At 47.4% G+C, this 23,759-nt stretch overlaps 1 protein-coding gene across 3 annotated transcripts in view; it reads right to left on the bottom strand.

Annotated features, from left to right (window-relative positions):
• The window catches only part of ZFAND3 (zinc finger AN1-type containing 3), a 144,040-nt gene extending 136,472 nt beyond the window's left edge, over window positions 1-7,568 (bottom strand). For all 3 annotated transcript variants that reach the window (XM_086460541.1, XM_086460542.1, XM_086460543.1), the window contains exon 1: window positions 7,498-7,568. In XM_086460541.1, the coding sequence (XP_086316667.1) occupies window positions 7,498-7,568 (71 nt within the window). The remainder of the gene's footprint in view (window positions 1-7,497) is intronic.
• Between the last annotated feature and the right edge of the window lie 16,191 nt (window positions 7,569-23,759).

The raw sequence follows: 23,759 nt of genomic DNA, 5'->3' as shown, positions 1-23,759 counted from the left end.
GTCAAGGTTGCATATTTGAGGAGATACAGGAGCACGGAGACATTTTAAACTTCAAAGAATACAGGCCGTATTTTGCTGAGAAAATACATCACATTCATCATTCCTACCAACTGCCTCTAAAGAAGCCTGTGCCTATTTATATGCACAAACTTCTACTTTAAAATAATTTTTAATTCCAGTAATAACTGCCATAGCACGTCCGTGAAAATATTCAAGTCAAAACGAAACATCTCCAATTAATACGTCCACCAAGGATCATTCTCTCAAGTTCATGCTTTGCATCACCGATTTCAACACCTTGAAGGAAACACTGGGTCACGACGCTTCCATCAGTTTGAGACTCCAACAGCTCGCCAAGCCCAACGTGCAGCAACAACATTACCACCTCTGTGGAAGTTTGATATCGACGTGGTTAAAATTTATGCAATTAAAAACTGCAGCAGTATTTCCTTAAAACTGATACCTCTAACCCTCTAACAGACTGGACTGAACCATTAGAAACTTTCAGGAACCCAAAGTATGTGCAATAAAATGAAGCAATACACAAAACACAATATATGCGTGCTATTATGTAACAGTTGAAGATTTTGCTAATCAGCATGAAGACAGACATTTCACAGCACTAACTGTGGTATAATCATTAGCACTGCCCAAATCCCAACACCTGCAACTAAGGGCAGTTCACAAAAACCATGAAGAAGGTACTGACTGATAGGAAGATAGAACGAAATGTAGGAGGGGACCTAGACACAGTTACTTTTAACTCCTCTAAGCTTCAAAAAGCAGCACACAATCTACTTCTTTCTTGTTCGTTCCACTTGTAAGAGCAGCAGCTATGACACCGAATTTCATTCTGACTGATGAAGTAGTTAGGGTTAGATTAAAAGGTGCTGGATACATCTGTCTATAACTAGCATAACAATTAGAAAATACTTCTAAAACATTTTATATAAAGATTTTTAATCAATTCATGGTTTAAGCAAGTGTTTTCTCAAATTTGGGCTTCACTGAAGAAGTGAACAGACATTTTTAATCAAGCAGGCTTATTTTTGGATCTTCTTAAACAAAACACCCTCATACACCAGCTGTTTGAATTTATTCACTCTTTAGAATTATCACATAGCAAGATTAAAGGAAACAAAAGCAATTCTCTTTTTTTTTTTTCATAAAGGGAATGGTTGAGTTACGGAACTACTTGCTGCAGGATGTTGTGAGGGTCAAGAGTACATATGGATTCAACAAGTCATTATGCAAATTTGTAAAAAAAATAGGTAAGACCTACTAAGCCACAAATCTGTAAAACAGAGGACAGCCTTATGTCAGAGTGCCAGAAGCAAGGAGGTATACCAAGATAAACATCACTGCATGCTGGCTCTGTCCTTACGCTTATTCCCTCAGCATCGCTTATCACCCAAATCAGAAACAGGGCTGGGTGTATCTTTGGGCTGATCCACAACAGCTGGTTTTCATTAAATAAAATCTCCTTTCTGTTTTGTCTATTATATTAAGTACTGCAAAAGAAAGCATTGTTTTCACATTCCTAGAAGAGAGCTTATTACAGTTAAAGCATTAAATCCAGTTCATCTGCTTTTACTTTGAGTGCCAGTAACCCCCATTCCTAAAGGTAAGCTCTGCAGCAAACAGAAACTTAGCCCTGATCCAAAATGCGGGACCTTGCAACTGCGGTTGCAAAAGGCATTTGCTCCCTGTACAAAAAGAGTCAAAAAATTTCTTTTTACATTAGTTGAGATGCTCTTAGTCTGACGGAAATCACAAGAACCTCACAATTTATCATTCTTTATTCTGCACATTCTTATTCAAGCAGGGAACATGTCAAAGTTCAGTTCCCCACCACCACAACCGCTCTCATCTCAGATAGAAGCTTCTCTACGTCTCAGAACTCTCAGTATCTTCTAAAATTAAGATCCAAGCAAAGAATTTCAGTGTCTTTCCAATGCCTATTATCATCCTCTGTAGCACTTCCTAGGATAAATTGTAAATAAATCAATTCCTCATCAGACTGTTTCTGTCAGCTAAATAATTTGTCACTTCTGTTTGTGCCACACACCTGTAGATGTGTTAGAGCAGTCAATGACGGCTTTAACTACAATCAAGTTCTTTTACCCAAGGATTTGAGAGTATTAAACAAGTTCATGCAGAACTTGTTTAATAAAATTAATTTAATAAAAAAAAATTACAATATTCAAGTATTTTTAGTCTTAACCTAAGACTAAAACAGAGTTCAAGGACCACGGAGGGCAAATTAATTGCTTGATTCCAACCAACTACAGTTTCCTGTAATAGATGACCTACAAACGTTTGTGATAAATAAGAGCAAACTTTTGCTAAAACACAAAAAATGGTTTAGGTCTTGTACAAGGTAGCAAGAATGAGCCTTCCTAAAACATAAGCGTCATTAATTTATTGATTTCAAGCAATTTATCACTTTAGAGGGAAGAATTGACCCTTCTGATCATCAGCAACTGCAGAGAAACCCTGCCCCTCAGACAGCACTACCCACACACAGCTACCCCAAAGCACCTCACTTGATCCTCCCTGCTCGCTGTTCACTCGAAGACACCGGTTAGACTGAGGTCTAACAAACCGTAACCTAGTTGGTAATGCATCCCTTGCCTTGCAGGAACTGACAAAATCATTGCTTATTCTAGCACCTGACCCAAAGCTCCCGAAAGCGAAAGCCTGGCTAAGGAACTGCAATGATACAAGCCCAGCGAGAACGAATTCTCGGGGGGAAAGGTACATATTTCAACAGTTTCCTCAAGTCTCTTTTAGGAACATCTGTAGGTGAAGTTTCAACAGTGGTTAAAGCAAGATTAGGTTTATGAAGGCATTATGTGCTCATGATGACCTACGCAGCCTATGAGATTAGAAAGTATTTATTAAAAGGACAGTCACTGACAGTTCATGTGGAAAGAACAGCTGTAATCACACACAAAAAAAAAGAGGGAAGAAAAAGACTAGCCAGAGAAGCAGCTTCTTAATGGCATATATATAGTCATTATTTGTTTAGAAGCTAAAAGCAAGCTTTGGTGATATACAGTCAGAAACTAATCATGCTTACGTGAAATGATTCACTGTTTGATCAAATGTTTAATTTCAGTAAACAAAATGGAGAAAAGCGCCAGATTGGCATGGCAGGGACCTGATGATACATAAGTGACTGGAAAATCCAGACTCCGAAGCAAACTCTGGATGGGGCCTGCACAGAATGCTCGGGGCACAATGTCTCATCACACATATGATGCACGCAGTGTCACAGAAAGGCAGAACAAATGACAACATCCCGCAGAAGCCCTCCTGGCATGTTCACAAACAGTACTGCCATCAGTCTTAGCTGACTACAGTACCTTCTAGCTGCCAGAAAAGAGATGAGATGAAACTAATCACACTGTGTTTTCAATCAACTTCCTGCTGGCTGCCACCATTTCAAGAATGGAATTCATTTGTTTTACGTCCATTAACATATTTCCTTCTTTTCTGGTTCTAAGGCACTGAGTGCAACGCTACGGCATCAGTCGGGACCGCACGAAAAATAAGCAGAGTCACAAACAGAACTGCAAAAGTATCATCCTCCCTGACATGCTCCTTCACAGTATATGCTTCTACCAGCCAAGGAGTATTGTAGCCTACGAGTCTCATCTACGCCCATACCCGTTTGATACCAACAGCCCCGGCCCTTTGATGAGCTCTACACGAGTGAAACCTTCGTGGAGTCCTTTAGAAGCCAACGGGGAACTGCCAACATGGAGTTCATGAAAGAATCCTGCCTCATCTCTAATAAACCAAAAGGTTTAACTGGAATATATATGTATAGTAATATTTTCATTTTATTAACTGAGAGATGAAGATTTTATATACGCCATATAAATCCACTAGTCTAAGGAAAAAACCCCAATATTACATAGTCCGTTAATCAGGAAAAGAAGAAAGAATTTTTCCAGGTCATAACAAGTTAAGCACAGCATAAACTCCAGGTGCATTAACATAAAGTAACATCTTGCACACTGCACCCTTTCCAATCTAAGACTATTTCCATTAAAAGCAACGGACTGAAGTTTAAGATATAAACTGACTGAAGTTTAAGATTTAAAAATAAGAAGAAAGAAGAGCAAAATATTTCCAAACAACGAGTTGTGTGAATTTTTCATAAATAACACAAACACATAGGAGGTTTCCAAACGGAGATTATCTAGGTAACCAAAATGATTTTGTAAAATACAAATATCATCTCAGTGCTCCATTTGCACTTCCCTTGAGCAGAAATGACAGACTGGACGTTCTAAAAAGAAGGGCAAGTCTGCAGAAGATTTAAGGAGGGATTCCATGATCTTCACCAAGAGGTAAGCAAACGTTACCCATTGACCTCAAGCAGATGTTTCAGAAGTCCTGAACAGTCCCACTCAAGTCCCTTCTTTCAGCTGTTCATTTTTCAGTCTCTCAGATCTTGAAACATCAAGAGTTTAGTAGTTTTCGCAGTCACTAGAGATTCTTGAAACGGACAGGATCTGCATTTCTAATGTAAAACCAAGCACTTTAAAAGAAGAGCCCCTCCAAATTTAACACAATAGTACACACTTAGTCTTCTCCTGTAATCTCCTTGCATACCACCACTATCAAGGTGCATTTCAGGAGCTACTTCTATCACCGTTCACCAACAGGCAAGTTTTAGCCCAGAAACCCACAGCTTACTTCAACTGTAATGCTTCTTCAGTATTTTCTTTAATGTTCCCTGTCTTTGTGGATGACGACAGAAAGTGTGCATCTTACTGCAAACAGCCCTGGCTAAGCACTACGTAAAAATCAATTAAAAAAAAAAATCACCATCTTTTATACTTGGCAAAACCTAGACCTTATTGTTTGACCCACTGACACTGACTTGTTCTGCTACCGAGTGGTTCGGTCTCACTCAAGAACAACCATGAAAGGATTTTCAACCATTGGATCGATGGGGACCAGGAAACACAAAGCAACACTATTCCTTACACTACTTTACTTATAAATTTCATGGAAACTACGACATTAAATTACAAGTGTCAGAACTTTTCAGAGCCTTAAAGGTCCTGCAGTTGAAGAGGAAATATGGCCCTCTTATTCCAAACTGTGACTTGGCAGGCATATAAATGTGACATGGAAGTCACAAACAAGACTCTGTCTTAAGACATCTTGCTGGTAGTAACCCTAGCTGACATCTAGAGCAGCGTAATTCCAACTTCAGATGCATATAAATCTTTTTGCTATCGTGATTTACTTTCTTCAGAAAGCTGGTATAAAACTGTGACCCCTCATGCACTCCTGCCAATGCAGCTTCATTAGAAGGGCCCATCTCCACAGATCTACCAGCCAATCTTTTCAAGCTCTACCAAGGCTCAGGTAAATAAGGACAGGAAGACACGTAAGTTTCCTCAGGACTGAAAAGTACAACAAACGATTAGATCTGAAAGCTGAAGTTCTGGGGTTTGTTTGTTTGTTTTTAAGTGAATAGATACATAGTTTGCCACTGTGTACTGAAATGTAGCTGGCAGACACTTAAAGAAACTGAAAAACTGATTGATTTATTCACTGTATTGGTGAACAAAGTGCGCTTTTTTTCACAATGCTGTCTTTCAAAAATACCTTACAAGAAACGCTACTGCATGGATGACACCCTGAGGGGGAAAAAAGGCCAAAAAAACCCCAAAACATTTTGATAGCTGCTCGTGCAAGGGAAGCATATGTTAAAAAAAAAAGTTAAAGACACTGGGCTTTCTTAAGAGCCTCCTGTCACTATTAAGCAGATCCTTGAACACGAAGCACCAGATTTTCTTCTCATTATCACAACATGCTCAACCAGCCAAGAAATTCAGCCCAAAGAAAAAGTTCACTTTCAACTTTCTGCAACTCTCCTTTCACATCAGTATCACGTTGCAGAAGTCAGCACGCTACACTAGAGATAGCAGCAACTCGCTTTCCACTACATTACAGAAAGCATCAGGCCCAAATATGGGAGCCTAACAAAACAAAAATAAACAAAATAATTGACTGTATATTTATAACCTGTTGTGCAAGATCACTCCCAGCAGGGCCATGGCATTTGTTGCAGTTCAGGCTTTTGTTATAACCCAAAAATGGGATTTCATTTTAAATCCTGCCACTCCAATAAACCAATCAAATCTACAGTGACATCACTAAATCACTCTTATTGCATCTTTCTCTCAGCCTTCACTTCCCCAGAGTGCCTTAAATGGTAGGACATAAATCCCAAGAAGGTACAATCACAGACAAGTGTAAATCTCAGGTGGGCCCTCAAAAGTCTATCCAGTCACATATTCTTTGAACTTTGCATAAATAAGAACATTAGGGACTAATGTTTCTGTGATCTACACTAAAGACGCTTTATGATCATGCATATCTGTCAGTACACCATCTGCCATGATACATCAGATTTAAAAAAAAAAAAAAAAAAATCAATAATGGAAGTATCTTCCACGGACATGGCCCTAGAGGTGACAGGAGTTTAGCAAGGAGCAGGCTTACTTTTTTTTTTTTCACCTTTGGCAAAGGAACGACCCTACTTCCTTCTTTCTAAAAAGGGATCAGCCAACAGCTAACGAGGACCGTTCCTATGACGAACCTCCCTGCCTTCCTAAGGTGGAGAAAGAAATGTATTTTTGTCCTTAACCTTTTTCCTTTACCACTTATGCAGCTCCCGGGCGCAGAGCAGGGATGTGGCAGGCACCGCGCTCCGGGACACCCACCCGGGGGCCCGCATTACTCATCCCCGCCTCGGAGGCGCTCCAGGCAGGCCCCGCAGCGCAGCCCGCAGCCGCCTGCCACCCCGCAGCCCCAGAGGAGGGGGCAGCCGCTCCAGGAAAAAAAAAAAAACAAACAACAAAAAAACAAACCCTCTGGCTCTGGGAAAGCGAGCAGGCCTCCCCCCTCACCGAGCTATCGGGAAGGCCGCCCCGCCGAGGGGCTCGAGCGGCCGGGGGGGGGGGGGGGGAGGCCGCGGGGCCGACCCTCGCAGCCAGGCCGGGCCCCCCCCCCGCACCGCCACCGCGCCCCAGGGGCAACGCAGCCACCTCCCTCCGCCCGGGTCACCCGCTGCCTCTAAGGCAGGAGCCGCCACCCCCGCCCGGGCCCCCTGGGACGCGGCACAGCCCCGCCACACGCCGGCAGGCAGGGGGACACCCCTCTCCCCAGCGGGCAGCCCCCTGCGGCCTGCCCGGCGGGTGCCAGCGGCCGCCCCCACCCCAAGGCGAGCTGCGGGCTCAGCGCCTCCCCCCCCCCACCCCGTGACAGGCCCGAGCTCAGGGCTCCGACCTGGCCTGGCGCCCCGGCCGGCCAAGCCGCCAGGCCAGGCCCGGGCCCTGCCCCCGCCCGGCCGCGGCCCCCCACCGCCTCGCCCTTCGCCGCGCCGCCCGCCCGGCCGCCCCCCTCCCCGGGACAGGCCGGGTCGGCTCCAGCCCAGCCCCCTCCTCGCCCTCGGGCCTCGCTTACCCCCAGAAGCCGCAGGGGCAGCGCGGTGGCAGGCTGGGCGCCTTGCTGCGCTCGCTGCCGGCGTCTCCCATGGCGGGGCCGGTGCGCGGGGCGGCGGCGGCGGGGGGGGGGGGGGGGGGGGGGGGGGAGGCGGGGAGGGAGCGCGGGGCTCCCAGCCGGGATTCCAGGCCGGTCAGCTGGAGCCGGGCGCGACCACTGGGGAGGCGATGGAGGGGAGGGCGCGGGAGGAAGGGGGGGGGGGGGGGGGGGCGGCCGCGCCCTACCGGCTTGGAGCGGGGACGCGGCGGGGAACTCTCTCTGCGGCGGCCCCTTCCGCCCGCCGGTTTCTGCGACGACCCCGCCGTCGCAGCGAGGCGCGCCCGCCCTCCCCCGCCACTCGGCCCCTGACTCAACAATGCGTGCGTTCCCCCCCACCACACACACACACCCCCCTCCGGCGCTTTGCTTCCCCCCTGTCCTGAGCGGGATGGTTTCGCCAAGCCTCCGGATCAGCTGGGAGTGGCATATACCATAGCCCATCCTCAGGGGGAGTTGGGTTAGTTCGGGGGCAGGAACTAGGAGAGTAGCAAGTTTGGAAGGCGCCCATAGACTCGAGAGCGGAATGAAGTTTTCCTTGAGGAAGCTTGGGGCGGAAAGGGGGGCTGAGGCTTGCAGGACTCCCTGGAGCCGCCGCCCTCTTTTGCCTCTACCCACACGTTAGGCACATAGTGGTACAGCCAGGGAAGACCAGTCGGGGGGGGGGGGGGGGGGGAGTGCCGGCTTTGGCCGCGCATGCGTGGAGGGCCTTCGACGCGGAAGTCGGTCTGTGGCGTGCGGGTCCCCGGGGGCCTCCCCCGTGGTGCCCAGGGCCGGGGGGGGGGGGCCGAGCGGGTCCGCACCCCCCGTACACCCCCCCCCATCCTCCCGGCACCGTCGGGCCGCTGGAGCTTGGGCCCAGGCTGTCGCTCGGAGCTGCCTCGCCGGGAGGGGCTGGTTGTTGCCGGCCGGTCGGGGGGCGGGCGGCCTATGCGCCTTCGGGGGCTCTCTCTGGCGGGCGGCTGCCCCTGGGGGACCCCGGCGGGGGGGGGGGGGGAGTGCGGGCCGGGCCGGGCCGGGCCTCACCCCCCGCGGCCTCTGTTTGCGTTCGTACCAGGCCTCCGCTGCGGGCTGTGAGGGAGGCCTGGAGGCCGGCGAGGGCCCTGAAGGCGACGCTCCGGTTTTCGTGCTTATTCTGTGGGTGTTCGTCCTCGGTTTCACTCGGTACGAAATAAAATCGGTTACGTGTCTAACGTACGGGGTGGTTTCCTTGCCCGGGGTGAACAACACTCCCTGCCTGAGGGCTGGCTGGAGCCGGGAGAAGGCGGGGGCCGCCTTGGCCCTCCTGGTTTGGCCCCAGAGAAAGGGACCTGCGGAGGTAAGGTGTGGCGAGCAGGGGAGCGGACAGCCGGCACGGCGCGGAGGTGATCACCGCCCGCCTCCCTTTGGCGGAGAGGAAAGGAGAGGGGAGTTCCCGGCGTCTGGAGGGCTGAGTAATGGGGATTGTGCTTCTGGGACGGGTCAGCAAATGGCCTTGAGCAAGTTATAAGTCTTGCCCTCGCTGTCTGTGGAGTGGAAATCCTGCTGACCCCTTGCTAGAAACTGCTTTTTCATCCGAGTGAAAAATGCGATGTGGAAAAATACTGGTGTGGCAATAATGAAGGTGGAATTTTGACACGTTTCTTGAGGTGTGGTTACTCGTACTTTGATTTCTGCTTTGCACTTACAGCCAAGGTTGTAGAATATTGAAAATGATAGACATCCTTAACAAAGCCTGGAGTATGTAGGTCTTTGTGAGCACCTAATTAATTCTGCCAACAGCCTTTTGACTTAAATATTCAGCCTTCTTAATGAATTTTATCTCAAATTAATTCATGGCAGAGAAAAAAAGTACTAATGGAATACTTAGATACACACATACTTTAAACTTTTTAATGAAAAGTTGGAATTTAATTGAAATCATGTGAATGGTCTTCTTTTGAAGAGACTGGTTTGTGACAGGGTTTACTAATATCGGTTGCTTTATCAAGCCAGTGAGCCCGGGGTTACTTGACTCCCTGTTAATGCATCAGGCGGGCAGCGGATGCTTGGGTAGCTCAACCCGCCACTCCTCTTCCTCAGCAGCACTTGGGACACCGTAACGTTACTGAGTGTGAGACCGATGTGGTACGGTGGAGGTGGGGCATGTGTGGAGAGTTTTCACTGACAAATTAATTGTCCCAACTGCCAGCCCTCCCTGAAGTGTCTGGGGCTGCGTAGCACCCCGTGCACCGAAGCATGAGAGCTTCCTCTGGCACAGCTTCCCGAGAAGCCTAGCTGCTGCCGGCTGCACTCGGAGGAGTGAGCACTTGGAACAAAACAGCCTCAGCTTCATTAACTCGTCCCTTTAAGCCAGTAAGTCAACTGAACATTAAAGTTGTCTTTCTGTGTGCTGGCTACCCATACTCCTCCCGGGGGCTGTAACTCCCCTCGGATAAGCAGTACCTGCTGGCTTTTTAAAGATGATTTGGTAGTTTGTATGTCATTATTTGCTATTAAAGTGAGCTCACGTTGAGTTAGCTTTCAGGTATTACAGATGTCATGGAGAAGCATTCTCTCTGGTTTTCCTGCTCAGTACTCTTGGGTCGTTTCAAATAAACCTTTCTTGATTTTTTGTGAAGTTGTGTTGGGATAATGTCAAAATTCTAGTTTCCCAAGCAATTCAGATTTTTAAAAACCCTACAGGGGCGTGGTAATTCACTCCAAAGTTAAGCATAAGAAAAACATGAGTTTAGAGATAATGTTACGATGCAAAGCAAACAAATTTCAAGCATGATGACAATGAAGACATCTCAACAACTCTTAACTCTGCCTACTGGTAGTGCCCTAAGGAGCAATAATCTGAGGGGGGGAAAAATCTTTAGGATTACAGTGCAATTGAATACTATGGGACAGAGAAGAGGGAGCTTGCGTGCTTTCATGCTGTCGTTCTGCGTGCTTATAATCTTGTTTTTTAAGTACAACTTTTGCAACACTAGTTTTGTGTCATTGTGGTGTTTCATACTTTGTCTAAACAGCACAAAATTTAAATTACTGATGAGTCCATTCCCCGTTGTTTCCTGAAAATTTAGCGTACTAATCTTAATCTGTACCTGCTTTTCCAAACACTTTAATCTTTTGGGTTGTGTCACGTGACTTACAGTCATCTCCACCCAGTTGCAACCACCAGAAAGGGCGTTTTTGTGGTGCATCGCGGCAGCGAGGGGAAGTACCGATGGGCGATGCTTCTCCAGAGGCTGGCAGGGAGAAAACTGCTTCAGCTGATGTAAAATGAAGGCAGGCATGGAAAGGGCATCGCGGGCTCCCGTCGGCGTGTGAGCTCCCTCCAACAGATCTCCTGTTCAGCCAGGCCTCTGGCTCCCGGAGGAGTCTTGAGTGCTAACTGACGTTTTCTCCAGCTTTTTTTCATCCAAAGAGGCCAAGCCCTGGATACTTTCTCAACTGATGTGTAAGCATCCTGAGACAAATGGATCAGCAGTGCTTAGCAGGGTGTGAGCTGGGTAGGGTTGGGAATATTCATGCACAGAAAGGCATCTTTTTTGCAGACAAGTTGGAGAGAATGCAGAGAAGAGCAGCCAAAATACTGCCTGCAGACACTGAAATACTTTTAAAAAATCAAATGTTTACAGTTTGGCCAGGGAATGGTTGCATTTGGGGAGGGATCATAACCGTATATTCATGTCTAAAATTAGAAACAAAAATGGGAGGTTATTTGCCAGCAGGACACACGGAGTTTAGTACTAAAGAGATGTCTCTGAGGGGAGAAGTGCTGAGGACATACACAGAAAATGTTCTCATGGTGAAGTCTGATTTTTTTACCTCTCACTGAGGTGCTTCTGGCTTGTTCTCAGCGACGCCCCATTGCAGGATTGGATGAGGTAACAGACCTCACAGAATCAGGAGGCAAAACTCCACCAGATTTAGCAGCAACAATTAAAAAACCATTGTTCCTCAAGTGCTCCCTTTTTTTTTTTTTTCCAGATACACTAGAAAAGGTTGTACCTGTATATAATCAGAACATTTGGGCGTTGTTTATTTTAGTATAAGCATGATTGCCTGATTGAGGTAGATGTGCACAACCATAAAGCGGAGCAGGTGGAGAATGTCACAAGTATTGTACATCTTCCTTCTCGTCTCGACATCTAAATCACCATAAAATGATAAAAGTGACTCACGTGGTGCCAATCTGTTAGAGAGACTCTTGAGCTGATTGAAATAATCGCTTTTTATTCCTCTCCAGTGGGCAAATATCTTGGGGAAATCTTTTCTTTTGGAAGATCATTCTCATTAAACCCTGTATGGAGGCTGAAGAAATGAGCACGTGGGAGAGGGCAGCGGAGAGGACATGTCTGAGCTGTAGTCCTAGCTGATGATAAAGGGGAAGAGTTACCCTGATCCCAGGGCACAGGCTGCGGACCATGAAGACATTAACCTGCAGCGAGTCAGCCACACGGATGCGCCCCGGAAAAGGCCACCGAACCGTGCCGAAAACCGGCTGAATCGGGACCAAGGCCTGCTCGGTGGGGCGTGGCTCATCTCATTTCCCACGTTTGGAAAGCACCTCTTGGTTTTTGTATGCATCTGGCAGAGCAGGGTGTGATCCAGCTGAAGGCCTCAAGATTTGCTTGTGCATTTAGTTCAAGGTAGGTGTCAGTGCAAGCAGTCCGAAGGGAGAAGAGCCCGCACCTTCGCCTCTGGCTTGGGCCTCACTGAATTCCACTCCAGTTGCCTTTGCTGCTTGAAGGAAGTCTCCAGATTAAAGAAGGCAAGCTGAGTTCATCTTGGCTCTCAACATCGGTTGTGTTGACAGAGCAAAAAAAAAAAAAAAAATTTAACCAGCCATGAATTATCAACTTATGAGTCATGTAGATTAGAAGGTTTTCGTAGCTGTGTCTTTTTTTTTTAAACATAAAAAAACAAGTTTGAAAACTAAAGGACAAGTTTAAAGAGTTACAGCGCAGAATTTGAAGTCAGGACTTGGACATTCTTCTGATTATTTTAAGTCTCTCTGTGCCTCAGTTTCGTTTTCTGGAATGGAAACAATAATAATCTCATGGGCAGTGTATTAAGTGACTATTGGGTGGCATTTTTAGAAATGAGGAATCGCTGCTGCTGTTATTACTGTGACTGAGAGTGCCATTTCTTTGCAATTAACGGCTGGCTGGAGGGTCCGAGGTGAAAGAGAAAACTCTTAACGCAGCCTGTTGCAATTTGCATGGATATGACTAACCCAGGGGCAATTATTATTAATAATACTTTTCTTTATTTCACCCATGTCTTACTTCCCCTTCCTGCACCTTATGTAACCCAGGGCACTTTGAGAAAAGCACAAAGGCAAAAAATGGGGTGCAGTTAAATGAACATTCCAGGCTAGTCTAAAAATGCCAGATAAAACATTTAAAATAGATTTTTTTAAAAAAAAAGTGGGTAGTGACCCCACACAGATGTGACAGTACTAATACTGAAGTCACTCACAGAAAAATAAACCTGCAGATAGTCTGTATAAGCCAAGACTTTTATTATTATTATCATTATAAGCCGTGAGACTTGCGAATGTGTAATGATGATCACGTTGTGCCAGGCGTTTCCCGATGCTGGATGGCAGACTCAGCAAAGACCATTCTTAGCCTTTGAAAGCTCTTTTTAGCAAATGATCTCCAGCACTTTTTTTTTAAAAAAAAAAAAAAAACAAAAAAACAAAAGGTAAGCATTATTACAGCAGTTTTACCAGGAGGAAAGCAGCCTTGAAAGTGAAACAAGCTGCCCAGGGTCACGCAAGAAGGCACCTGCAGATCTAGTGACAGCATTCGCATCGCTCGACTCCCGATAGAGCAACCGATGTGGGGTCTGTGCCCTCTGGCAGAGCTCGTGCCTTGGCTGCTCCTTTAGCAACCCCCAAGGCCTGCCTCCTCTTCCTCAGGGTCCAGGTTCACTCAACAGTGGTGTCCCAAATCGTCTTTCCTGCAACTACTTGGTTTATAAATTAAATGGATCAAAATAAATAAAGCACTGTACATGTCCCTCCAGTTGAAAAAGGAGCTTGGGCCAAAAGGCTATCATTAAATGGAAAGGTAGAGGATCAGTGGTATTTATAGATTTCCTCTGTTTTCTTTACTTGCCTTCTCTTCAGCATTTTCATAATGCCCAGCACAAAGGGACCTTGTCTGCACTTAGGTGTTCTGGGTCCTACTGTAGCACAGAGAAACAAGCATTATAAACCCCTCCTATAAATATAAAACAGCCCAGCCTTTATTAGACGGGAAGGTGCTTGCCCGTGGCAATCTGAATAGAAGCTATTTCTGCTCTTTCCTCTGCTGCTCTGAAGATGTCAGACTGGGGACTCGGCAGCTGAACGTATTTCCAGGCACCTCTCTAGGTTTATCAATTCTTTGACTTCTGACCCGGTGGTTCTGAGCGTGGCTGAGACAGGCAGTAATTCCCTCATAAACGCTCTGGTGTCAGGGAAGCTTAATTGCTCAGCGGCATGAGAAAGCGTTCGGTAGTTCAATGACAAAAGGTCTTGGAGAATGTGAAATGGGAGCCGACAGTCCTCCTTTGCTGCTCCTGGCTTCTCCCCTCCATAATGTACCCAACACTGAGCTTTTTCGGGGCTGTGGCCCCAACGTTAGCAGAGCAAATCCTGATCTGGCCGTTTACGGTATCCGCGTGAGCGCAGCAAGATCAGAAGTTAGAAGTCCTAAGTGCAGCTTGGGTAATTTTGTAAAGAGCAGTGGCACCGGTTTCTTTTACAGCGAGTGGAAGGGGAAAAAAAAAAAAAAAAAAAAAAGACATTGCTGCTGGGAATGAAGAGCATACAGAGCAGCTGTTCCGAATTTGTCTGACGCGGTTACAAAACGGGTTTAAAGCGTTAGCCCTTGTACCCGTGGCGCAGTTGCCCCCGCTGTGTGCAGGCTGACAGCTTGCCTTTACGCCGTACGACTGAGCTGCCGCATCGGCCGCTCAGTCCCCTTGCCTTTCGGAGCAGCTCCTCCGAGAAGCTTTTCCCCAGCTGTTGGCTGCAAATGGCTGAGCAGAGCGGGGGTGGACTTGGGGGCCGGCAGGCGGGGGTGCCGTGCGGTCAACCCCAGCTGTCACTCCAGGCAGGAGCATCTGCTGGGCTGACCGGTGCTCGTGGTGGTGCTCCCGCCTGCCCCACCTTGTTAAATCTCTGCTGCCTTCTGACCCCGAGCTGGGAGCCACCCCTCCAGCTCACCCAGGGACCCCCAAACTTTCCCACTCCGCTCGTTGCATCAGGGTGATGGCAGAGTACAAGCAGGACGGGTTGGAGGAGGTCGTGGCCCTGAGCAGCTTGGTCCTCCCCAGGCCAGGGCAGCAGGCACCGGCCTTGGACAAGGGGTGAAGAGGGAGAGGAGGCGAGTTGGTGAGGGGCTGCTGGAGAGTCCTGCCCTGCCTCCTGCAGTAAGACACCCGCTGCGGCGTGCTCTGCTCTCCTCTCCCCGGGCTGGTAACGCTGAGATCTGAAGGAGGCTTTCACGCCGAGGGGAGAGCTGCAGCTCGCTTGGAGGAGCTGGGGCACATGCCAGAGGGTGAGGAGATGGTGGTCTTTGAAGGGAAAGAGAATGCTGAGGTTTTGAATTTTCCTCAGAAACGCGGCAGGGGATCTCTGTATCTCCTTCTGTCAAGCTGCAAAACATTTCACTTTGACGGGCTGCTCCATTCCGTTTCAGAGGCAGGCAAAAAACCTGAGGAGAACCTAGAGAGCAAAGCAGCAGGTAAGAAACGAGAACAAAGCAGCAGGTAAGAAACAAGAGCAGCAAGGTGTGAAAGAGTGGTTTCCAGGGAGGTGGGAGAGCTGGGACTGGGAATCTGGAAGTGAAGCAGTGGTTGGGGAGAAGCTTCTAACAAGACACCGGCGGCTGGGAGAAACCTTGGCTCAGTTGCAAGAGGAAGAAATGGAGTTGCACAAACCCACTGTAGTTGTAGGCAAGCGGGAAGCACGCCGGACGAGAGAGCAGCTGCAGTGCCAGAGCTGCATGACCACAGTCCTCTACGTGAGCAGCCATCAGACTCCAGCCGCTGGTCCTTGCTTCGTTCTGCACAGCTCCGTGGATGCCAGCGGCAGTGCAGAAGGAGGCACGGACGGTACAGCGTGGGGCTGCTGCTGCGGTCATGATCTCTCCCCACAGCACAAGGAGCTGCCCTCCTTTTTCTTCCCACGGCAGCAGGCAGGGCAAGCCTTGCCTCCCAAGTCTTTGGGACTCTCCATCCCAGACTGCACAGTGTGTAACACACATCCCAAGGGCGTGATGGTGCCAGAGTCACGGTCAGCTGCTGCGAGAGGGACGAGCTCTTACGAGGGAGGGAAGGCGGCTATCAGTGTCTGTGTATGGCTGGGGGATGTCAGGGTCCTGAAGCAGGGAGGGGAGATGGGAAGAGACTTAATTTCACCTTCTTAATTTCACCTTCTGAAGGTGAACTCACCCCTCCAGCTTCCCAAACACATCTTTGACTTGAGCGGTGAGTCTGGCCTGTATGGGCTACGAACATGTGGATTTGTAGGACAAATGAGATTGTGAGTGGAGTAGGAGTCTGGCCAGAAGACCAGTGCGAACACCCACACCCAGGTTTGGAGCTGAGTGCTGGCACAGGAACGAAACGCTGGATGATCATACATGTCTAACCACCCCTATCCCATGTAGGAGAGAGAGGAGGAGTCACTATTTGGGTTAGCAAATGGCTTTCAGGAGGATCACTGAATTTTACAGACAACTTTTCAACAGAGGGACAGGTTACAGGGTACATCGTGAAGGCTGCTGACAGGAGGAGACAGGAAGAGGTGGAACGTGGGGACAGGTCAATGGTTAACAAGCTGGAAAAAGTTCAGGGAAATACCACAGGTGGAGACCATAGCGATGGAGAAAAGAGTAACAGTAGGATAGGAAAAGGGAAGGTGTCAGCAGGCTCTTGGGAATCGATACAAAACCTGAGAGACTTCTGAGCAGGGATCCTCAAGTCCTTACTGTCGCAATTAGCCTCCCGAAGCTGGTCAGTGTTGCTGGGACTGTCACTTGTGTTGCCTGCTGAGTTTACTCACGGCTTTTTTAACCCTCCCAGTGGTGGTTAACAGGCACATGAGAGGTTTGAGGAGGCCAAGGGAAAAGCTGGCGCAGTGGCTTTGTCTGTAATTGCGACTATTTGTGAAGTGAGATGGCAGTTTAACACCTTGAAATGGGATCTGGGACAAACTGCTTTGTTTTCCTATTCTGTTATTCATAGTAAAGGTTGGATTAAGACCATGTTGGTGTAGGCCAATTTCTAATCAGCTCTCCAGGGAAGAAAGCTTTCTGCTTTCCGGGTTCAAAGAAAAGCTTGAAAACCCTATCCAGGAATTTCTATGGGCTTTTGAAGGCAATTTGTAGCTCTGAGGTGTGAGCTGACTGTGCTTATTAGTACAGTTGTTACCTGCAATTAGTAGGAGGGTCTCCTTAACTTGAGCTCATTCACATGCGCGATCAGGAGGTCATACAAGTCCTCCAGACATCACGGTTGGGAGGAGGTGTTGACAGCAGTAACTCATTCTCAGTGGTGGCTCCCTACATTTCTGGGATGAGACATCACCTCTCTACTTTGGGCCCTGAGGGAAGGCCACACGCTGTGACTCTCTGGTTTCTACCCCAGCGCTTTCTGGCCATGCTGATTTATTGCAGAGAAGGAAATAGCTGCTCTCACACCCAGGGTCTTTCAGCTGGCCCTTGGCTGCACTGGGGAAAAGGGCTACAACCACTAAGCAAGGGCCCCTGCGCTGCGTGTGCTGCGAGGTGAGTATCCCTTTTTAAAGACAAGCAGGCTGCACTGCTGTGGTTCAAGAAGTTCAATGCTGAAATCAAAGCACCGGGGAGCCCGCGGTTTGCACGCGCTGAGCTGGCACTGACACATGTGATACTGAAAGTCTTCACAGCTGCCAGTAAGCCGTGTGCATCGCCAAGAGTGAAGCAGAAGAGTGTGTCTGGTAGCGAAAGGACCCGTGAAACCAAACGATGGTGTTTCACTGGCTTGCACAACGCCTGGTCTGCTCCTGTGGTGACAGAGGGTGACAGGGCAGCAAATGGGGACTTTTGTCCACGTGAGGGTGTGGAACTCACCACCAGCATCACCCACTCTTAGGTTCTTCACAGGATGGGGAGACTGCTTGGTTGCTTCAGAGGGAGGTGGTACTGTCACAAGCGCTGTAGGTGGGGGTTTTTCTTGATGGCCATTTAAATGATGAGCCATTCAACCTCCTGCTGCTGCTGTTTGTCCTCTTCCCTCTCTTCTCACCCCACGTACTAGGTACCTCCCTGTCTCCACTCTCCCTTCTCCTGTCCCTCTCTCCCTCCTGGCACTCAGGCACATGGACTTCCCTTGCACCTCGCTGCCTCAGAGTTCTTTTGCATCTCTCTTAGTGACAAAGCTCTTGCTCAAAGGTCATAACATCTGCCAGGCTGAGGTGGCAAGTCCCATCAAAACAATGCAAGGGCATGTTATTTTTTTGTCCAGGGAAAGAAAGAAAATCCTATATTAAACGCTGCAGCACGGCATGGCCACAAATTAGTATCTCTGCTTACTAGGCATGCCTACATTTAATTGCTTAGCCTGTTCAAAAGGTATTAGTGGCCTGGTTACGAGCAGCAGCCACACTTATGCTATTGTCATGGTTTCAAATGGTTTCATTAAACAAATTCAAGAAAAGAAAAAGGCAGAGGTAGCTTGAAATGTTAAGGCAACCATTTGCACAGCAGTTCGAATGCTTCTCCTGCCCAGGGAAACCCTGCAAGGATAGCATTTTCCTCTAGGCCCCTAAACAAGAGAGTGGATAACTTTTCTTGGGCTTTTGCTAGGAAATCATCTACTTACTCAGAGGTGAGATTTCAGCACCTGTTGACTGATCGTCATATGAATGAACGGGGAGAGCTAGCTGGCAGCTGTTGGACATCTATCCTGCTCCTGAATATCACAGCTTGCAGCAAGTCTCTCCTCTGTAAAAAATCAGAAGCATCCAGTCAGGTGTAAGGAATAAGCAGGGTGAACGTCCAGGTGGTGCTGAACTGAGATACCAGAAGATGGTTAAAAAATTATCCCTTCTTTAGCTTCCTGCATTATTCCCAAACAGCCATCTGTGAACAAATAACCTGTGGAGACTAGTATTCCTGTCAACAGTTTAATTTAGCAGAGCCTGGGGACTTATAACAGCCTGTGCAGGACAATGTTACACCACAAGTATTGGCACATCTGTCTAACAGTGCACTGACCCGCTAAAAAAAACATTTACCCACGCAGACCACCGTTCTCCGTTTCCTTCTCCGTGCTAACAAATGTGGCAATAGCAATCTACGTAGCTACAGATCCAGCCCTGCCGCTGCTTCTATTCTGAGCCCCTTCCCCAGGAGATCTCTAAAATGCAATTATCTCCAGCTTCACTTAATCACACAATCTGTCCCAAGGTCTGTTCCTGCTTTTTTGGTCCTCTCGTTGCCAAGGTCTCTCCCAAGGTACTCGGTTCTCGCTTGTCTTTGACCCTGTATGGGCACTGGACCACGTGCCTTGTAAGCCACCTTGCTGGGGGACAACCTCATGGCCGTTCTTGCTGTGGCAGTACTTTGCCTTGTAAAGCAGGTCGTGAGATGGTTTAATTGTGTTTAATTTGCCCTGAATGCACAACATCCGTGTGCCCAGGCCTTTCTATTGCCAGCCTCCCGTGGCTGTTTTCATACAGGTGTCAGCGTGTCCCCGCCCCAAACCGTGTTCTTTCCACTTCTGTCACCAGTGAGCACCCAAGGCTGAGCACTCAGCCCAGCAAGCAGCCCATTCAGGTAGTATCTTTTCAGGCTGTTGAAGAGACCGGAGCGGTGAAGAAATGCAGTATTTTGGGTTTCGGCTTTGCTAGAAACAAGCAGGTGGCTTCCAGTAAGCTGGAGGAAATAGAGGCAATAGAGAAAATACAGGCTTGGGAGACACAGCAGCGTTGAAGGGCTACTAAAATTAAACTCTGCTCTCTAGGTTTCAGCTGTGTCCAGTTTGGGTTCAGCTTACACTGAAACCGAGGCTCTAATTTATACCCTGCAAGAGGTCTGTGGCTAGCTTTGTTTTCAGGAGGATGAAAATAAAGTTTGAAGTGAAGTGACTGAAGACTGCAGCGATAGGTGAGGTGGTACAAAAACGGACGAGAGACAAACTATCGGTAGTCAGCTGTAGTTTAATCCATAATTATTTACTGCAGAATCTCTTACAGCCATGTTTGTGTCCTGTAGTCTATTTCTGGAGACAGGCTGTTAGACATTGGTTAAGCAGGTGGTTTGCCGATGACTCCCACATTATATATTGATCTGTTCTGCGCTCCCTGTTCCTGGCTGGTAACTTTATCAAGGCAGAACTGCCTCGGCGGTGTATGTTTTGGCAGTGCCCAGCAGTGCTGAGCTCCTGAATGAAACATAAAATCCTCTATGTGTATAAAACACTAAAAAAACCCAGGCTAAAGTACCCATTTATTAAACTCCCTCTCCCCTCTTTTACCCTCCCATGCCGTGCCAACCCTGGATAAAACCTAACAGAAAGCTCAGCTCTTCCCCAGAGAATCTGTGAGCATCTGTTCTCCCCCCTCAAGCTGCAAGGTGCTAGAGCAACTTCTCGGCCCCCCCCCAAACCCCCTGCCTGGTTGGCAGCATCTCTCAGGGAGGGCCACTTGATTAGACATGTCAGTCCTTTAAAATACATCTGAGTTTTCTTTGTCCCTTCTGCTGTCTGATCCTTTTGGTTGGCCGTGACCCATCCTAGACTGATTTCCTCCTTTACCCAGTAACATCAGCTGCTTCTTGACGACTATTTCCCTCAGTTGTGGATGCGATGACGGAAGAGACAGCATGCAGCTTTGTTTGCTGCCTGTTGCCCGGCTCGTGCAGGCTGGCGCAGGAGCCACGGGGAGCTCTGCCATGCAGCGTGCCTCATGGTTTAAGCTGTGCCTCTGTGGTGCTTGGGCGTTTAGAGTAACACGTCTCTTCATCGTTTTCACATCGGAATGCGGCAAGGAAATAGCACTGATGCTTCATATTTTGGCTCTGTTTAACCCAAAGAAGTACCTTCTTCCCTGGATAGCACGGACAGCGGTCCTATATTTTCTTGAAGTGACAGAACTGGGCCTTTGCTATCTGTTGTCTGATTTACCCAGCTGGATTCTCCTGATACCCCAGGGCACCAGTTCAGCATTGTGGTTTCCAGAGTCAGATGCTCTGTCTGTAGGTGAAAAGAAGTCATGCTGCAAATTTGTGTATTAGGTGCAGGGCACCCACTGGTTCCTAGCCAGACAGAGCTCAGTCAGAGCGATGTCCCTCCTCACACCTTCAAGAGTCACTCAAAAGAAAGGGTTGTAAATGGGCTTATTAGGAGGCAGAAGCAGAGAATGACCTTGGGGAAGGGTGGAGTTCATATATTGGATGATAAGAATAATTTGAATCCCCAAACCAGGTTTTTTCCCACTGCTTGAGTTTGGTTATGAACTTTCTCATTCTGAGAAAAGCTCTTTTGGCCTTTTTTGTGCATAGTTTTTGCTCAGTCATACTCTTTCCTTCCAACAGCTTATTTTACATGTCACCTTTTGCCTGGCAGCAAAATGTCTGGGAATGGTTTGAAAATCAAGGAGGGCAATCTTACAGCAGAGAAATAAAAATGTCTTCTTTCCAAGCTCGGTTCTGCATAATATCTATAAGCTGCAGTTACTTATGCTGTCTGAATCAAAATCATTTATTGCCATTATAAAAAAAAATATTTTAGGAGCTTCAAATAGGAACTTGTAGCTTGATGCACTGATTGGTGCTTACAGATTTATTACACATGTGATAAGTAACTCGAGAATAAGAAGATAGCTGTAATCATGTGAAGATGCATTTTACTTTTAAAGTTATGGAACCAGAAAGCATATATTGGTTGTAATGTTCAGAAAGCACGTGCCCTATTTCCTATTGGAAAGAATGACTCGTCTTGAACTTTGCAGACATAGTTCAGAAGTAGCTTTCTTCAGCTCACACGGATAGCTAAGGAATAGATTTCCTATTCCATTGAAAAGAGGTAAAAACCTACCAGGGTCTGTTCAACTGTGCTCATAAATGTTCTAAACATTTCAGCATCTCCTTGTATTCTTGTTTCAGGTGGTCTGCAAGGTGTTTCCCACTTTTTTTCATTTATTGCTGAAAGACTGGCTCAGGAAATGGGGTTTGGTTCTTCTCCTGCTTCCTCGGCTTTAAAAGCCTGAAATCCTGTTCATGACGAAAGGAAATGACACCTGCTTTAGACCAGTTAAAGGCTGCAATTATTAATGTTATAGTAGCCTTAATAGCAAATATATAACCACCCTTAAGATTAGGACTAAAGTGAAAGAGAAGCGATGCGTATGACACATTGGCCTCCTGGAGCTTCAGAAAGCTTCATTGTCTGAGGGGCAGATCTGCGAATCAGAGCTCCTGGGTTTCTGCTCTTAGTACTACTATGAATTCATTTGCAGTACTACTATGAATTCATTTGCACAGATCATTTGATCTTGATGTGTCTTGGTTTGCAATAGCTACAATGCTTTTGCTACCAGGGAGGCGTAACCCATTAATGGTTGTAGAATGCTTTGAGACCGTAGTAGTATCGAAGGTGCTGCATGAAAGCTCGAAATTGCATACAGCGAGCCTGACTTCAGACTTCCTGTTGCTTTTCTGGATGACTTATTTTAATTACAGTAAGTTAAGCAGCTGTAAACATGCAATTGTTGCATGTTGAACACAGGTTCTCATCCCTGGGTTCCCATTCAGGTGTGTGATTGTAAGTTGACCGGTGCTGTCTCTGCTGATCCTCCCCTGGCTTCTCCCCTGCAATCCATTCCAGCAGTGATGAATTCACCTCTTGAAATTAATAATGTCAAGTTTGTCAATATTTCAAAGCCCAAACTTAATTTTGCTCTCCTGAGCCTTGCCTTCGGCTCGTGAAAGCAGAAGCGTTGAACTCTATTATTTGGGAAATCTACTGGGATGCCTTGGTGTGGCAGGTGCTCTATAAGTTTACTGCTGCATTGCTATTAAAGTCCATTAAGAAGGATCTTTCTGGGGCTGTCAGCACACTGCAGATTAAAACCAGAAAAATAAAGGCACACTCAACCAATGCTGCTGTAATGGTTCAGATAGCTGCAGAGAGAGGGCCCATCTTTGGCTTGTGATCAGTTTACTTCTGGGTTCAATGGAAAGGTTGTTTGGCTTCCTGTATAAGCTCTGAACAAAAATCAATGTGGAGAACCTTGGAAGAGCGCCAGAAGAAATGCTGTGCTGAATCCAGAATATAGAAATCCTTCACAATTGCTATATTCTGCTCCATACAGGCTATTTTTATTCTAGCAAGAACTAAGCTTTACTATGATGACTCCAGTACCACTGCAGGGTTGTACAGGGTGTGAACAAATTGTCAGATTTTATTTGATCATTTAAAAACACATACCAACCCCCCCTGCCAAGATACTGGTACAAAGGCAAGGTGGGTAAAAGGTGAGAGGAGGAGCCATCAAACACCTGCAAAAGGGCTGGAAACAAAACATAGGAAGAAGGGATTGGTTTTTAAGTTGATAGAGATTGGCAGCAAGACTGTTGGACTGTTTGGAAAAAGGAGGGGAAAGTGAGGTGTAAGAGGCGGATCTGACACCGCCGTGAAGTCACCTCACCTCCAGAGGAGACGGAACAATGGCAGAGGCAACCCGTGGGAGCAGAGAGCAGCGGGAGGCCCGTTCCCCCACTGGCAGGCACAGGGCGATGCCTCCAGAAAGGGTGATGGAGAGCAGCCAGGCGCCTCACCGGGTTTTGCTTCAGCTGTAACGCCTCAGGAGGGGAACTGGGGTGCCACAAGGGAGAGCACAGCGGATTCTCTCACTTGAGGCATAGCAGGGTGATCAAATACACAAATAATTTCAATCGACCTAAAGTTTGGGGCAAACCAGTCTGCAATCATGGTAAGGCCCTCGTTTAAGTCAATGGCACAATCTTCTGGCCCTGCTCTGGTTCCCTGTTTGGGTGAGGTTCAAGTGGGGAAGGTCTGGAAACACTAAAAGTTGTACATCAGAGAGGAGGTCCTGACTGGGATGTGGAAAATGTGGGGGGTAGAAAGAAGGAAAAATAGATGCTCCATCCTCCCAGACGACAAGGACAAGGGGATATTCAATGGAAATAAAAGACAGCAAATATGAAACTGTT

The sequence above is a fragment of the Leptosomus discolor genome, chromosome 2 (assembly GCF_034619465.1).
Source record: "Leptosomus discolor isolate bLepDis1 chromosome 2, bLepDis1.hap2, whole genome shotgun sequence".
Lineage (NCBI taxonomy): Eukaryota > Metazoa > Chordata > Aves > Leptosomiformes > Leptosomidae > Leptosomus > Leptosomus discolor.
Note: the sequence above shows the minus strand (reverse complement) of the source record. Positions and strands in the feature narration are given on the sequence as shown.